This window comes from Chinchilla lanigera, unplaced genomic scaffold (genome assembly GCF_000276665.1).
Source record: "Chinchilla lanigera isolate Chin_1 unplaced genomic scaffold, ChiLan1.0 scaffold00012, whole genome shotgun sequence".
NCBI classification, from domain to species: domain Eukaryota; kingdom Metazoa; phylum Chordata; class Mammalia; order Rodentia; family Chinchillidae; genus Chinchilla; species Chinchilla lanigera.
Genome location: NW_004955413.1, coordinates 627,328 through 645,690, shown reverse-complemented (window position 1 = coordinate 645,690; position 18,363 = coordinate 627,328). Strand labels below are relative to the sequence as shown.

Genomic DNA, 18,363 nt, shown 5'->3' with positions numbered 1-18,363 from the left:
AAAGAAAGAAAGAAAAAGAAAAAGAGAAGGGAAGGAGAGAAGGAAGGAGAGGGAGGGGAAGAAGGAAGGAGCTAAGGCTAAAGAGAAAGATTTGGAGTGATAAAGAGCATAGTAGTTTCATCTAGGTAAACTGTGTTTTAAAAAAATGGAAATCCAGGGGCTGGGGATTTAGCTCACCGGCAAAGCACCTGCCTGGCAAGCGCAAGGTCGTGAGTTCAGTTCCCGGTACCAGAGAAAAACCAAAAAAAAAAATGGAAATCCAAACAGGGCATTGAGATAATTTAAGACTTTTCCACCAAAACTTCTGTCACCAATTGTAGTGACATCTGTAAGTAAATCCAGTGAATATTTTTCAGCCCTGATCATACTTGATCTGTCTACAGTTTTTAAAAATTGTATTTAATTTTGGCTTCTTACAACATTTGCCTCCATAACACTGTATTCTCTGGTCTTACAATTACTTTCTGTAATACGCCCATTCCTTCCTCATCCTTTGAGATTTCCTGTTCCCCTACCATCTCCTCATTGTTGGAGTTGATCATAGCCCTCTTCTCACACTGTACCATCTCCCAAACTTTATATGTTGGTGATACATAGGTCTGTATATGTAGCTTCAGATCTTTACTGGACTCATCATGATAGGAAGCTATGATGAGATACTAGTTTTTCACCTGTCAGTTTAAAAAGACCAAAAGCGTTGAAGATACGAAAATATTTGAATTGCTGATAGGTGATATCTGTGAAGCAACTATGTAATATCTCTCAAAATTTTAAATGTACAATATATGCAAGATAAGAGCAAGGGCCAAAAGAGTATTGTAAAATACTTCTATTTGTGTTTAAATGGTACGTGTGCATGCATGCCACACAGATAATACCTCTGAAGGGTACATAAGAGACGAGTAACGACGCTTATCTCTGGAGAGGAGCTGCAAGTGGCAATCAGAAGGCAGCAAGAGAACCAAAATGAGAGGGAAACTTACCTGAATAACAAAAAAAAATTTAGAATATATAGTAGTATGTAACTTTGAAAGCACTGTGATGCTAGATATATTGTTTCAGGTGAGTAGTCACAAATAAAGGTTTGTTTTGCTTTAAAAGTAAATTTAGCGTTTCAAAAAATGGTTTTTGTATCCCAGGTCCACATATGAATGTCATAATTGACTGTCCACTCTAGCCCTAACTGCCGAACAACCACATCTTCATATTGGAAGCATTTATACTTTTCAGAGGGAGAGCTCTGCCACTCAGGGGCTACCTGATCATATTTAAATAGCTATAATACCTGATTCTGTTTCCAGAAAGCCCTCAAGAACAAATACTTTATCAGTTAATTCCTTCAAGGCCTCTTAGAATAAGATGGAGAGACAAACAGAAAGGAAATGTAGAGTTAAGGGCTTTTTCTTCTATGATTTATGATATGTATGGATATCCCTCATTTAAAGATGTTTCCTGTTTAGTTTTGTGCTGTAACTTCCAAAATGGATGCTCCTACTTGATGTAGTTTTAAATAATGTCCAATGAATGATTTCACAAAATTATTTTTCTACTGTGATTAAATAATTTTATCTTCTTTTGATAGCATGACAAAAGAAAAATACAAACCTAACCAGCTTAGAAAGTACTGTGATCCTGATATCTGCAAAAGGCACTAATAAAAAGACGATTCTCTTCTTTGTTATGAAGCCATTTTGATACAGATTGAAACACAGTAAAACAACAAATTGCTAATAAACATAGCCAGTGGCTGAGCAGATATGTCAGCATGTCCAGTAGCAAAACTCCACCGGCATTCTGTTTTGTTTTAGGTTTCCATGGTTTCTTCCCCACCCCCGTACAGGGGATCGAACTCATGACCTTGCGCTTGCCGGGCAGGCGCTGTGCCACTGAGCTAAATCCCCAGCCCCTCCATGGTTTCTTATCCTTAGTTTATCAAAGGATTCAGAAACAAAGAATTTAAGAAGAGGTGTTCCTAGAGACACCATTAATCTAGAGGTCTCATTTTTTTATATGCAAAATACTAAATGTTTCCAGTTCTCGTTTTTTTGTGGGGACATCCAAATATACCAGTACTTTACAAAATACTTCGAGGTACTTAGAAGCCATTGTAATAGCACTGTACTAAGTATTTGATGCAGGCCTCTATGTAAAAGGTGGTGTGTAGTACAAGTATAAATTACTGCTCTACTGATACTATGTCATAGAGTAGCACTGTGCAGCCTCTTGAATATAAAAGAATATTTCTACATTTAGTTCCAGCAAACACTATTGTGCTATTCTGAAATCCACAGCACAGAAATTATAAGACATCCGCTCATAAACAGAAAGCAAATCACTATTCAGCATTTCCTGCTCTGTTTCCTGCCAATTTCAGATAATTAAAACTTTTTTTAAATCTTTTATTCTAGTCTGCCTTAATTCTGCTTCCTCGACCAAAAAGAGGGAGAGAGAGAGAAAGAGAGAGAGAGAGAGAGAGAGAGAGAGAGAGAGAGAGAGATTTAGAAATTAAAACTCTCGGTATGTAATACTATCAACAAATCTCTGCCTTTTTTTCTTATCCTGAGACAGTCTCTCTTCGTTGTTGCAGACCTCAGGATATCATTGTATTTGTAATTGGAGGAGCCACCTATGAAGAGGCCCTGACAGTTTATAACCTGAATCGTTCTACTCCTGGAGTGAGGATTGTTCTGGGAGGAACCACTGTGCACAACACAAAAAGGTAAAGGAAAGCATTCAGTGCGACAACTCTCTCTCCTTTCCAGGAGAGTAAAGCTTAAATTCCCATCTGCTGTCAGTTGGAAAGACTGGTCACTAATGATCAAACTGCTGTACGCCAAAATGCTCTGGTGTTTGTGTCATCAGTTCATACAATAATTTAGTGTTTGTGAGATGAAGGATCTGTAGTCCCTTAAGTTCCTAAGTCACTTTATTAAGCCAAAGGCCTGGAGGATAAGAACAGTCCTGAACTGTTAACAGCTTATGTCCCCTATGTTCAAAGAAGGAGAAATCTAATAGCCACAGCCTGGCACTTTAAAAGTAGCTAAACATAATGGCATTGAATTCTGTGAATTTTATCTGTTTTGTTAGTTAAAAATATTTATGTAATAAATATTTGCTAAGAGAATACAAAAATGAATAAGCTAAAGTTCTTCTCTCAAGCAAACTCATTGTCAGTTAGGAAAGGTAGAAAATAAAAAGTAAGAAAGTGCCTAGAGAGACAAGGAAGGAGCCATGGATTCTTAGAGTGACTAAGAGAAATGAACAAATGTCTCAGGGAGAAGATTGTGTACCAGCTGAGCAGGGGTAGAAAATGGGCATATGGAGAGAGAACATGTTCTAGACAGAGCTAACCACATTCACAAGCACAAGTTACGAACAAGTTATAAAAGCCAAACAACGTATATATATACAAAGAATAGCAAGTAGTCAGTGGTCTGGAATGTATGGAACAAAATGAAAAAGTTGACTGAATGCTGTAATTATGGAAGGCCTTGGATGCCAGGCTGAGGAGTTTCTACTTACGTAGAAAATGAAGAGTTGTTAGAGGTTTTTAAGCAGTGAATTATAAGAGGGTTCCAGTTCTTTAGGAAGGGGAATTTCACAGGCAAGGTTAGAGTGAAAAGAGACAAGAACCATGACAGGAAGTTTGAATTTAATGAAGGAGACCCTGAGAGATCCATGCTGACCCTGTATGCATGGATTACTGGGAGTATTAAAAGTATTTATATACTTTTCATTGTACATTACTGTCTGAATTTTTTAACATAACTTTCTCCTTTATTATAGAAATATTTTGTGCTTATTCTAAATTTTTTTAATTCAGAAAGTGAGTAGAAGGGCTGGGGATTTAGCTCAGCGGCAAAAGCGCCTGCCTGGCAAGCGCAAGGTCGTGAGTTCGGTTCCCGGTACCGGAGAAAAACCAGAAAGTGAGTAGAGAACAAAAAGTTCCCATGATGAGACCATTGTTGTATTTTGTTCTTTTCAGATTTCTCTTCTAAGCCTGTGTAGACATTTATGTAAGCGAGTGGCAGAAGGGGGTCTTGTACTTTCTGTCTTATACCTTGCCCTTTGCAGTCTGATGTGAATACCTATCATGCTAAATATATAACCATTTATTCATGAAACGAGTATTTCAAGGGTAGGATATCCTAGATTTGAATCCTAACTTTCTCTCTAAACTACTTTTGTGAACTCAGGCAAACTACCTACCCTCTCTGTCTGTGTTCCAGAGCTCACTGGCCACTTGATATTTATGTCTGTGTGAATTGACAGTTCATATTCTTTATTCTTTTCACAATTGGGGTATGTTTTTTCTTTTCCTAATAATTTTTTTAAATCTCTATGTCCAATTAACAGTATTTCCATTCATCTCATATTTCACAGTCTTCCCCCCCGGCCCCCCCCCCACTACCGAGAATTGAATTCATGACCTCGCGCTTGCCAGGCAGGCGCTGTGCCGCTGAGCTAAATCCCCAGCCGCTTCTTTTTCCTCTCTTTAATGTTTGTTTTATATTATCACAGTGTTTTGCAGTGTAAAGGCTTTGTTGTTATTGTTTTAATTTTATATAGTCAAAGCTACCGGTAATTTCCACCATTGGTGTTAGGCATGAAAAATTCTTTTCCAACAAGGTCATATAAATACTAACATACATTTTGTCTTTTACTTTTAGAACTCATATTTAAACTTACATCTTTATAATCTATCAGAACTTGACTTTCACAAAAACTGTGAGGTAGAGTTTTACTTTATAACTTTTACAGAAATATTACTTTGAGAGGCTTTTTTCCTCCTGACACTAAACACCTGGTGTCTTTTCTCATACCACTTCATTTCTCCAGACACCAAGTTCATGTCAAATGATTCAGTTCAATTCTGACATTGAATAGTTAGCATAAGATCTCACAAATTAAAGACACTCAATCCCCCAAGACTACCGCATACTTCCAGCTGACCAGCTCTGAATCAGAGATTCCCATGACCCCTTCTCCAGGTTCAGTAATTTGTTAGAACAGCTCACAGAACTTAGGAACACACTTTATTTACATGTGTCTACTTATTATAACAGATACAACTTAAGAAGAGTCAAATGGGAGAGATGCAGAGTGAGGTATAGGATGGGGTATGGAGTTTCCAGGGCTGTTCTGGGCAGTCCATGCTCCCAGCACCCCAAGATGTTCACCAACCCAAAATCTTCGCATCTGATCATGAGAGGAAATTGACACAGGTGTCATGTAGGTGCAGCTGATTAGATCACTGGCACTGGTTAGTATCCGCCTCCAGTTCTCTTCCCCGGAGACGGGTGGCTGAAAGTTCCACACTTCTGATCAAGGCCTGGCCTTTCTCGTGACCGGCCTCTGTCCTGAAGCTCTCTTGGGCTCTCCAAGAGTGGCCTCATTGGAACAAAAGACTTTCCTGATAGCCTCATCACTTAGGAGATTCCAAGAGTTTTAGGGGTGCTGTGCTCCTAAATTTGGACAAAGATCAGATTTCTTTCTTTGATATGATACCACATACATGCCATTACATACAGAAAAGTATATAAATGATAAGCAGACATCTCAGTAAAATATCACAGGGAATACACTACATAACTACTACAAGCACCCTCAGAAATTTCCCTACTTCCCTTCTCTGTTCCCCCACAAAGTAATCATAATGATGACTCCTGTCACCAAGGTTAGTTTTACCTGTCTTTAAAAAATATTTATTGAATTAATAAAGAAATAGAGGGTAAATGCTCTGTGTGTGTGTGTGTGTGTGTGTGTGTGTGTTACTAGGGATCGAACCCAGGTCCTCATGTAATCCAGACAAGTACTGTACCACTGAGCAGTATCCCCAGGCCTCAGAGAGGCTTAACTTAATTTATTTCAGCATTTCTCACAGATTTACCCATGTATTTGCCTCTTCTTTCCTCTCCATTTGTTTCTTTTATCCTAGTCCTGATGGGCATGGTGGCATACACCTGTAATCCCAGCACCTGGGAGGCTGAGGCAGGAGGATCCCTGTGAGTTTGAGGCCAACCTAGGCTACATAGTGAGTTCAAGCCAGTCTGAATTGCATAGCAAGGCCCTGTCTCAACAAACAAACAAATATCCTAGTCCTTTCCTTAATTTTCATACTAAAGAACATCCTTTAACAGTTCAGTTTTTTTCTCTAAATATGTCTTAGTTCAGCTAAGTTTAGAATTCTAGGTTGATAATTTTCTCTCAGCATTTACATGCCAGATGACAATGGAGTATTATTTTCAATTGTTTCTATTAAGAATTCTGCTTTAAGTGAAATTGTTTTTTGAGCTAGGTGTGGTAGTGGATGCCTGTAAACCCAGCACATGAGAGGCAGCAGACAGGAAGATCTCAAGCCCAAGGCCAGCCTGGAGTACACAATGAGACCCTGTCTCAAAACAAAAGAAGAAACAGAAACGACAACAAATATATATATTTTTTCATTTGTAGACAAGCATCTCTGATTCTTTTTAAGATTATCTTATCATTAGCAGCCAGAAGTGATAGCACATGCATGTCACCCCTGCACTCGTGAGGGCCAGGCAGGAAGACTACACATTCAATGCTGGCATGCACTGCACAGCAGGTTTGAAGCTGGCCTGAGCTACACAGTGAGACCCTGTCAAAAAAAAAAAAAATTACCTTTTTATCTTTAATGCTCTACTTTTAATATTTTATATCTAAATGTGGACTGTTTCTGTTATTTCGTACAAAAATTCATGGCTGGGCATGGTGGCACGTGCCTGTAATCCCAGTACTTGGGAAGCTGAGGCAGGAAGATCACTGTGAGCTCAAGGCCAGCCTGGGCTACAAAGTGAGTTCAAGGCCAGCCTGAACTGCATAGTGAAACCCTGTCTCAAAAAGGCAAAAAAAAAAAAAAAAGAAAATTCATGGTCAACAATTTATGGACATTTTCCAATAACATTTCTTTGACTATTGCCTGTCTTCCATTCTGATCCCTTTCTGGAACTCCTACGTGTTGAACCTTCATCTATTCTTCATGTCTCTTCACCTGTCAATTGTATGGTCCATCTGTTATCTCTGTGTGCTGCCTCCTGGACTATTTTTTCAGGTCAGTATTTCACTTCTCTTCAGCTGTGTCTAATCTGGTTTAAAAATTATATTTTTATATCTATAAATTCTAGTTGCTTCTTTCTCAGATTTTCCCAGTGTTTTTTCTTTGGAAAGGCAGCTCTGCCTCCTAAAATGACAAACTGAGGTTTTGTGAGTTAATCAGTGGTCAGTGGGGCAAATCTGAATGTTTTTTGAGCACAGAAGTAGCATAATACTCCCACAACCACTTCATTGGAGTTTCTCCCTTTGCCACTGTTACTACTGATAAAAACAATGATGGTTACTAGTTATTGAACATGTGCTGTGCTACTTTCCAGAGTGGGAAATGCTTATTTGAGACATTTTTGGAATACAAATCTCTTGATTTCCTTGATCTTTACAACTCTTAAATAAAATGAAAGCACTGTAGATTTTATTAGGTAATCAAAATCTCAAAACCAAGCCAGACATGGTGGCACACACCTATAGTCCCAGCACTTGGGAGGCTGAGGCAGGAGAACCATCACGAGTTCGAGGCCAGCCTGGAGTAGTGAGTTCAAAGGCCAGCTGGAGCTTCATAGCAAGACCCTGTCTCAAAATACAAAAGAAAACAAAACATCTCAAAACCACCGCTCACTAAAACTTGCATAAACCACCACAGTGTGTGATTTAGAGTAAGTTACTCCATGAAATGGATAAATGGATCAGAATTAGTCCCTTGCATTCCAGAAAATCACAGGTATCTTTATCCCAATGTAAATAATTTCAACAACACTTGTCCTGCCATTCCTTCCATTTCTAATATACATGAAGACTGTCTTACTATAAATTAAAACAAAATCTTGGTTGTAAACAAAACTAGAAAAGAAAGGATAGAAATCAACTCTTTCCTTTCCTTTCTGGTATATTTCCAAAAATGAATATAGTTTTTGGTGAAAGAAAAGGGCTTTTACATATATTTCTTCATCTTAAGCCAAAAGTACCTGAGGATGCATGTTCCTTAGATCTTAAAAGGAAATATACATTACTTTAATCTGAAATTCAACGTGCCATTCAAAGTTATAATTTAAGCTGGGCATAGTGGCTCATGCCTGTAATCCTAGCACTCCAGAGGCTGAGGCAGGAGGATCATTGTGAGTTCAAGACTAGCCTGGGCTACACAGTGAGCTCAAGGCTAACCTGAACTGCTCAGGGAGAGAGACACTGTCTTGAAAAGACAAAAAAAAAAAAAAGTTACAATTTAAGCAGCTCTTTCTTAAGTAACATTTCTTTAAGACAGTTCTTTTGTGATAATATTTTTTATATCACAAAAGACAGTTCTCAAAATATTATCACAAAAGACAGTTCTTTTGTGATAATATTTTTTATAATGAGAGCTCTATATTTGCAGACATTCTGTAGTTGTATGATTTGTTTCTATAGAGCCTGCTTTGATTAGGTGTAATGATGGTTACTTTTGTTTAGATTTAAATATCATTCAAAATAGAAGGTATATATTTGCTGCTAAGATACCAAGGAATTTACAGAAATTAATTATCTTCTTAGTAATATTCTTAATAAAATAACTTTCTGAATAAAGAGGCAGTCAATATTTTCTTCTCTCTGCAGCCATATGAAGTTTAATATGAATTTTGTATTGCTTTCCCTTTTCCTTTGTGTATAATAAAACATAAGGAAATAAAAGATAGTAACTGATTACAGAGCCCTCTTTAAAGGTATAACTTTCATGTTTTCACAAAGGTAACAACAGTGCCGAAAAAGGACTAGGTAATACATTCAGCAGCAAACTGACCAGTCCAAGTGCCGCCCCTAAGCAGTTAGCCCAGGCAGACTTGGGAGGTACAAGCTGTCACTTCCTGTCTCAGCAGTGCCCTTCTTATGGGATTATGGACTAGATAAATATTTATTGAACACATGAGAGTAGTTCATTCACTCAGATATTCCCTCAGATATTTTATTCCTCCAAGAATAAAATAAAGATCCTAGCCCTTCTGAAGCTTTTATTTGAATGCAGGGAGAGACAAAACTAAGCAATAAACGTAATAAATAAATAAATTTCATGGTGAATCAGAAGGTGATATACACGACATGGGAAATGTGGAACAGGGTAAAGGGAACTTGAGAGTGGGGCAGGTCATGTACTGAGGATGGTAGGAAACCCTCCTTAAGAGGCTATGATGAGGGCTGGGGATTTAGCTCAGCGGCACAGCACCTGCCTGGCAAGGGCAAGGTCATGAGTTTGATTCCCGGTACCGGAAGAAAACCAAAAAAAGAAAAAAGAGGCTATGGTGAATAATGCTGCCAAAAACATTTATGTAGAGGTTTGTGTATGTGTGTTGTAGGGTTTTGAGCAGAGCCATGGTACCTGCTTTATATTTTAGACTATCATCTTAGCTAGCAGAGCTAATGTGAACTAAGGATTAGCCACCAAAATGAACATTTGTTTATTATAAAAATGCAAATTCCTAGATGTAGTTAAACTTCACCTATCACGGTATTTATTCACCTGCAATAAACTGAACCGTTATTCTTGTTGTGTTCCTGGAGCACATGATCCTGCCTTGCAAATAAATAAGCATCTTGGTTAGGTTTTGATCTGGCCTGTCTTATCACTTCACAAGTCAATCAATATTAAAGAGTTCTAGTCCCAGCTGGCAGCAATTGACACTTTAAGTTAGCTGTGTGAGCTGAGCAGCCAAGAAGCTGACCTATGTGGATGGAATTGTTGGACTAGAATAAAACCCCTGTCTTCACAGGATTCAGGCTCGAAGTGAAAGGGGAAAAGGCTAGGGCAGTGGTGGCGAACCTGTCTGCTGCAGCGTGCTGTTTATATTATCGGAAGCTCTGAAGGGTTTGCTGTCACTGAGCTAGGTGAATGTATTAGCCGCCTGCACTGTAGTCTCCAGTAATGTCATTTTGGTCCTGCACCACCCCAACCCTGGCTGGGGGCCAAACCCAGGGCATCATGCGTGCTAGGCCAATTCAGTACTTTCTAATTTTTTGACAAAGACAACAGTATATCCCTAAAAGGGGACCCTAAATCAATACTTTTACACCAGATTCAAGTAATAATTACTATACATAAGCCGGACATGGTGGTGCAAGCCTGTGATCCCAGCACTCAGAAAGCTGAGGCAGGAAGATTGCAACTTCCAGCCCTGCCAGGACAATTTAGCAACTTAGCAAAACCCTATCTGGAAATAAAAAGTGAAAAGGTCTGAATATTTAGCCAGAACCAGAAAAAAAAATAATTATTATACCTAGTAGGTTCTCTGTGTTAAATTAAAATGAATTTGATTTAATTAAGCATCACTGAGCCAGGGATATAGTTCAGCGGCAGAGCACCTGCCTGGCAAGTGCAAGGTCGTCAGTTCAGTTCCCAGTACCAAAAAAAATAAAGAACAAAAAACTTAAGCATCATTAACGATAAACCTGCAAAGTAACTAATGATTTCATTTTTTGTTTTCCCTCTAACAAAGACATATAGCGTTGGCAAACAGATAAATAGGCTTTCCTCTATAATATATGCTCATAAACACATACATAAGTAAAAATCATAATATTATAACTCATAACTAACCATTATTAATAATATGTTGGCTCATTTCCTTCCAATCCTTTTCTTTATCTAAAGGTTTTTAGGTCTTGTTTTTTTGTTTTTGTACCTGGAATTGAACTTAGGACTATGCATTTGCCAAGTAGGTTGCTGTGCCACTGAGCTATATCCCCGCTCCCTATTTTGTTTTGTTTTGTTTTGTTTTTAAGATAGGATCTCATTCCCTGGTCCAGGCTGGCTTTGAACTCACTATGTAACCAAGGCTGACCTCAAACTCATGGTGATTCTCCTGCCTCAGCCTCCCAAGTACTGGGATTACTTTTTCAGTCTTGTTTGTGTCTTGTTTTTGGCATAATTGTGATCACACTGTATATATAGTTGTGTATCTGTTTTTATTTAATAATATTAAGAACATTTCCCATGACATCAAAAATTCTTTAAAATAAGATTTTTTTTTTTTTTTGGTACTGGGAATCAAACTCAGGACCTTGTACTTGCCAGGCAGACACTTATGCCACTGAGCTATATCCCTGGCACCCTTTAAAATAATCTTAATGACTATAATTTCAATTTAAGAATGTGTCTTTAACCATGACTATTAAACATTCAAAGTGTTTACTTTTTTCAAAGGGTTTACTTTTTATGTAAATAATACTGTAACAAAAATCTTGATAAATCTTTGCCTGCTTCTCTGGTTATTTCCCTATGTAAGTATGCAGTGAGGCCATCTCCAGTATGGTTAGTAGAAGTATAAATTGGTATAGTTTCTCTGAAAAGCATTTGGCATTATGTATTCAAAGGTATGGGATCAGCTTCATGGCTTTTGTTGTGTTTTGTCTGTTTCTTTATTTCTAAGAAGCTCTTGCCTGAGTGATGGAAATGTCCTATATCTTGATTGAGGAGGTGGTAATTCAGCTACGTTAGTCAGATTTATCAAATAATACCCTTAAAATCTGTGACTTTTATTGCCTATGAATTATATCTCAATAAAAAATAAAAATGTAAAAAAAGCAGAGCAGTATATACAAAATCAGTACTTCTTGATATAGTCAGAAAGCTAAAAAGACAACTCAAAAAAAACACATAGTTTTCCCTGAGGACCCCAAAGGCGGTGGTGAGGCATATGGTGGCCCTGGCTCTCCCACCTGTCACCCTGGCCCTTCTCTGCTTGGATAGTGTCTTCTTACCCTCAGCCAAGAATGACTTTGTCCACCAGGTCCACGAGGAGCCACACTGCTTCCTGCTGCAGAAGCCGCTGTCAGAGCTTCTGCTTTCCCCCTACTCTGTAGTTGCCTGCAGTACCTGATCCACAGAAGAGTGGAAAAGTCTGATCTCTTAAGCAACTTCTCTATTAGGGAGGGCTGGAGGAAGAAGAGGGCCATCTGTCACCTGGACATTATGGTAGTTCGCATGGCCCCTCTACTGTCATCTGGATGTCAGGTACCAAGTTCAAATGGACCCTCCGGCCCATGCCACCCTCCTGCCTCCCACCTGGCAAGTACCATGTTCCTCAGCCTACCACAAACCAGGGAGCAGGTGCTGGTTACCAGTGTTCACAGGCCAGCCAGTGGCATCAGGGACACAAGCCAGACCAGCCTTTGTATGTGCCCCTGGTGGCCCACCACAGGAAAGATGATGGGACAGTGACCTCTACCCCACAGCTCAGAGGAGAGACCCCAGCTGGCAGGGCCTTAGAAGAGCCCCGAGATACTGGTGCTGGGGACTCGGACACTGATCGCACATACATTGATGGCTCAGGGAACAGAGGACCTGAGGGGCCCAGGCCAAAGTTCCAGAATGATCCACAGCTGGAGCCAACTATTGCTGAGCCCCCATGGCCTGAGAGCACCTCTGGGAAGGGATGTGGGATGGAGAGAGCCACACAGCTAGGGTCCAGCCTGCAGCTAACCCTGGAAGAAAGGGGTGTGAGTCAGCTGAAGCAGAGCCTGGTGGAGGAAGAAGAGGAGTGGAGGAAGAGGAGAGGCCCTACGGCTGGTCCGAGCGTGATTCAGTGAGCTGCTGCCGGAAATCACAGCCGACCTGACAGAGACTCAGACGGAGAAGATGGTCCTGGATATGTCCTGTTCTGCAGAGGGCTTGTCTGGGGAGACGGACCTGGCCCACGTAGTAGAAATCTGTGTCTTTGAACCAGCACTCAAGACGGAGGACCTGCTGGCAGTGTTTTTCAAGTTCCAGGACAAGGAGCGCAAAATCCAGCGGGTGAACGACACAGTCACACCTTCCCCTGCCTGACCTCAGCTACCGAAGCCCTGAGCAGGGAACCGTGCAGTCCAAGCTCAGAGCTCAGAGGCCAACGCTCCTGCAACTGGGGAAGCAAAGGCCATAGACAGATGGAGCAGTAGCCTGGAGACTGGTATCCCAGGCCCTGGGGCTCCCACACAAAAAGAAAGAGCTTGTCGCCTGCCATCCTGAGGCCCCGGGCCCGGCCACCTGGACTAAGCCGGCCCAACACAACAGCCCTGCACCGATGCACAGCTTCATCGTGGGGTTCACAGGGTCAGCTTCAGTTTGGTTTAGTCCCAGAACTTGAGAAAAAATTACAACTTTAAAGTTGTTCTAAAAACAAAGACAAAGTTTTCTCACTATGCGATTCAGTTATTTAATCCCACATCCCAGAGCCACCTGATACCAGCTGGTGTTAAAAGGCACACACTTTGAGAAACACTGATCTAGAGCAGTTCCTAAGAGGGGATTTCTGATACTAAAAACTGAAATGTACTGAGCACATCCTATGTGCTGGATGTTTTAATAGTTTATACTTATGCTGTCCAGTAAAGTAGCTTCCATCCACTTGTAGCTATTCAGTACCTGAAGTATGGCACGTCTAATTTGAGGTATGCTACAAGTATAAAATATTTCTTGGATTTCAAAGACCTAGTACAAAAACTACTCAATTTTAAGGTTGATTACATATGAAAGTGCTATTTTGGGGTGGGCGTGATGGCACACACCAGTAATCCCAGCACTTAGGAGGCTGAGGCAGGAAGGTCACTGCAAGTTGGAGGCCAGCCTGGGCTACAAAGTGAATTCAAGGCCAGGCTAAACGCCATAGTGAAACTTTGTCTCAAAAAGGAAAAAAAAACAAAAATGCTATTTTGGATATATGCTATCAAAATTAACTTTCTGTTTCACTTAACTTTTTTTTTTTTTTTTTCTTTTGTCTTTTTGAGACAAGGTCTCGCTATGGAGTTCAGGCTGGCCTTGAGCTCTTTGTAGCCCAGACTGGTCTTGATCTCACAACAATCTTCCTGCCTCAGCCTCCTGAGTGCTGGGATTACAGGTATATGCCACCATGCCCAGCAATCACTTACCTTTAATCCCAGCATACACCCTTAATCTGTAACTAACATTTGTGACTTGCTTTACCCATTCAATTTTGTTTTAATTGTCATAACAACCCAATTAGATTTTTTTTTCAGTGTTGGTAATTGAACCCAGGGCCTTTGCACTGAGCTACATCTCAGCCCAGAGTCATAAAGCTCACTAGTGTAAAGGGGAAATTGAGCACAGAATATCTAGTCTGGTATATTGCCAATAGGCAAAATGTAAAGATTTCTCCCTACGATGAAACTGTGTAAACCAAAGTAGGAGAAAAAAATACTAAAGGGCTGGGCATGGTAGCGCACACCTATGATCTCAGCTACTCAGGAGGCTGAGGCAGGAGGCTCACACTGGACAACTGAGACCTGGTGTCAAATAAAAAGGACTGGAGGGAGATGTGGCTCAGTGGTAGAACACTTGCCTATCATGTGAGTACCTGCCTAGCCCTGGGTTCAATCCCCAGTACTACAATAAATAAATAATACAAATATGGGACTCATTTAAAATGTTTTTTTGTCTTTGAAAGATTAAGATTTTAGAGACGGTGTTGCTCTTTAAGTAAAAATGATTAAATTGATTAATTAATGGCAACTATTAGTTTCAATACTAGAGACTTTGCCTAAGGTGATAATTTAACTCTGATAGTAAGTCAGTGACAGTAATGCTTTTCGTGGAGAATATAGAGAGGGATTCAGAAAACAGCTGAGTGTATTTGAAGGTAGGAAAGGGCCATGTTATCAGCAGATACTGTACTTTATAGATTTCTACCTAAACAAGTAACACTAGAAACTTGGACCTTCTCCCATAACCACAAGTTGGTTCTGTCTCTGAATTATTTACGGAAAATTAGGGTACTGTGACAGAATTTGCATATCAGAGAGAAAGGAATCTAGAAAGCAGCCTTCTGTACTTATCAGCATCCCAAGGCCACGTTTATACTGCTGGAACCGTCACCTTCTTTGCAGAATTTTTCTTTGGGAGTTTATCCCTCCTGTGACCAAAGTGTTAGACACCATTGCAAAACCTGTGCTGGAACAGCTCGCCTGTGACTGACAAACCTTTATGGAGCACTGGTTACGTGTGAGGTTTTGTTTAAGGTGCTAGAAAGATAATGACATGTTCTATACCTGTAAGATATTAATGTTTAATGGAAAAATAGACATATAATGAGTAACTCTAATAATAACCTTCTTTTAAAGTTGAATTGTTTAACCCAGGATTCAAACCTAGTTGTGTCCCCTGATTCCAATTTATTTGACACTTTTTTAAATTAAAAATAGTTTGTCATTTCTGGCAGTGCTGGTGCATGCTTGTAATCCCAGCACTCAGGAGACTGAGGTAGGAAGATCTCTGTGAGTTCGAGGCCAGTTTGAATTCCATAGTGAGACCCTGTCTCTAAAAAAAAAAATTAGTCATTACAAAATCAGTCCATAATCCTCATAGAAAAAAATTAAGTAGGACTATAGAAAGGAAAAGATAATAAAAATATCCATACTGTCACCATCCCACCACAGGGAATGTTATCTGTATCCTGATGCATTATCTTTTAGATTTTTTCTATGAATAGATACACATATGTTTTTTAAATTTAAAAAAATATACTGTACATATGCTTCCATGAAAAGTACTTATCTGTCATTTTTAATGACTGAATCACATTTTCTTATTTGTGCCATAATTTAACCAATCCTTTTTTTTTATTCATTCAACAAATACTTATTACTTATCTGCTGTATCCCAAGAGCTATCCTGAGATTAAACATACGTGGGTAAACAAAACAAATATTGTTTGATATTAATTCTTTGTAATTTTTCATTTGTATAAGCAATGCTGAAACACACACACACACACACACACACACCTCTATGCATTGTCCAGTTGCTCCCTTCAGATAACACTGAGCATGGGCTGTATGCCGGACAGTCTGCTTACTTCACTGAATACATTTTCTCCTTTAATCCTCATAACCTAAGACGTAAGATTATTGTGATCCCAGTTTCCAAGGGAAAAACTATATGGAGATATTGAGTAATTTGCATTAGGTCACATAGCCAGGATGGAAAGCTGGAATTGAAGCTCAGATTTGTGTGTTAGCAATGTTATGATGAAATTACTGCATCAGAGGGCATCAGCACTTCTAAGATGGAAGATTACCAAATTGCCAGCCAGAAATATTTTATTATGCCTTTGTGGTATAAATACCTAAAATTGTTTTTATACCTGCACACCGTGCCTTTGAGCTTTGGTACTGTTTATCCTTTCTTTTGTCCTTTTTTTTTTTTTTTTTTTTGTCTCTTTGAGACAGAGTCTCACTATGCAGTTCAGGTTGGCCTTCAGCTCACTTTGTAGCCCAAACTGATCTTGAACTCACAATGATCCTCCTGCCTCAGCCTCCCAAGTGCTGGGATTATATGCGAGCACCACCACATGTAGCAGTGCTGCTTATTCTTAAAAATACACTTAAGCTAAAAAATCATCAGTTTGTATGGAGAAAGTTGATTAAAAATCAGTTTACTTCAACAAAGATGCAGACCAAGAGGAAACATAAACAATGTGCAGCTTAAAGAGAAAACTAAATGAGAAAGAAAGAGTCGGGAAGGTAAACACTGTGTGGCTTCAAAGCAGCCTTCCAGCTCAATCCTGGGCTCAGATCCCGGGGCACTGATCTCCCTTACCATGGTAGCTGCTCCCCACCACCCCAGTGCTGTGGCCTGTAAACATTTTTCTTTTGCCTGAGATCTTTTGAGTGAGTGTTACCTTATAGGATAATATTTTCTCTTACAAGTTTGAGCCAGATACACTATTTGTACAGAGGCAAGATCCAACACAGTGTTTGCATATTTTATCCTGTAGGATAAAATAATAAAAACTTAAAAATGGGAGAAAAAGCCAAGCATGGTGGCCAATGCCTGTAATCCCAACACTCAAGAGGCTGAGGCAGGAGAATCACTTTGAGGACAGCCTAGGCTACAAAGTGAGTTCAAGGCCAGCCTGAACTGCGTAGTGAAACCCTGTCTCAAAAAGACCAGAAAAAAGGAAAAAAAAGAAACTTAAACACACTAATTCTGTATAGTGAGAGAAAAGAGACCATTTACTTCATTATTTCCTGTACCATCTATACTTCTGGTTTTTATCAAAGTGGTCAGCCAATTTTTAAAACTCATCAGTGGTGGTGCCACTTGGATTACTTAGTCTAGTACACTTGCTAATTAACTGTCCTCAGCACAATCTTGAGTTGTCATCCCTCTGCCAAAACTGCATTACCTTCTCTGAGTGAAAATACATCGTTAGGACATAGGTTCTTTCACTAGGATTATCCTTAGGGTTTCTGGCCTTGAGTGGGACCTGTAATTTATAAATCAACTTTTGGTCTCCTAAGAGGCAGCCTAGCATAGCAATTAAGAGCATAAGCGTCAGTGTCAGACTTTCTTGTTAACTCCCAGTGTCACCACATGTCCACCCTTCAGGCCAAGGCAAATCAGGTAACCTTTTGAGACTCAGCTTTTTCAGTAGTCCAATAGAGGTGCTAATAGCTCCTTCATCCCACCATTGTGATGATTAGGTGATGTAACATGCAACATGCTTAGAGAAGGTCTGGCATAGAATAAGGACTCCATAGATGCTACATGCTAAAGCTGCTGCTGCTGTTACTACAGCTTGGGGAAATAAAGTGAAAAAGACATTGGGTAGCCATATGTTGTGGACGCCTGGAATCTCAGCACCCTGGGAGGCTGAGGCAGGAGGATCCCAAATTCAACCCCAGTCTGGGCAACTTAGGACTTAGTGAAATCCTATCTCAAAATAAAAAAATGAAAAAGGGCCAGGGGTGTTGATCAGTGTAAAGTTCTTGTGTTCAATCCCCAGGGCTGAGAAAAAGATGCTAATTTTCATCATCACCCCCTCTGACATCACCCTTACAGCCAAGTCATGGGTTTTAAGAACACAAGTCAGAGGCTGAATTACATTTTTATCCCAAGTGGAAGTATACGAAGATAGTGATAAAATTTACTATGAAGATAGTACAGATGCCAGATGACCTCTGTGGTCTGTGAAGAGAAAAAATTTTAGTAGTTCCCTTTCCAGTTGCCCCACATCAGATTTCCCCTTGAGACCTGCAGGTCAGTGCCTGTCTGAGCAAAAGGCTTGCAGGAGTATCCAGCCACCATGGTTGCGACAGCTGGGTTGTTCAGGGCTTTTTTTCATGTATTTTTTTTTTATGGTGACCACAATTCTACCCCCATAGCTGTGGTTGCCCTCACAAATTGATGTGGTCTTGAATGTTCTCATTGGTAAGAAAGCACATCTATAGCTCTTTTTATTCTTAGACAGTAGCCCCCTTTCAGCCCTGTGTGTGACTGATAATACAGACACTTCTGTCTCTGGGAAGCCCATCTTTCACCCTATGGGC

General features: G+C 39.8%; 1 protein-coding gene and 1 pseudogene across 1 annotated transcript in view; both read left to right on the top strand.

The window, feature by feature from the left end:
• Positions 1-18,363, top strand: part of Vps45 (vacuolar protein sorting 45 homolog (S. cerevisiae)) — a 65,055-nt gene that overhangs the window by 34,874 nt on the left and 11,818 nt on the right. The window contains exon 14 of the mRNA XM_005378700.2: positions 2,588-2,719. Within this exon, the coding sequence (XP_005378757.1) occupies positions 2,588-2,719 (132 nt within the window). The remainder of the gene's footprint in view (positions 1-2,587; positions 2,720-18,363) is intronic.
• Positions 11,148-13,609, top strand: LOC102019256 (annotated as a pseudogene).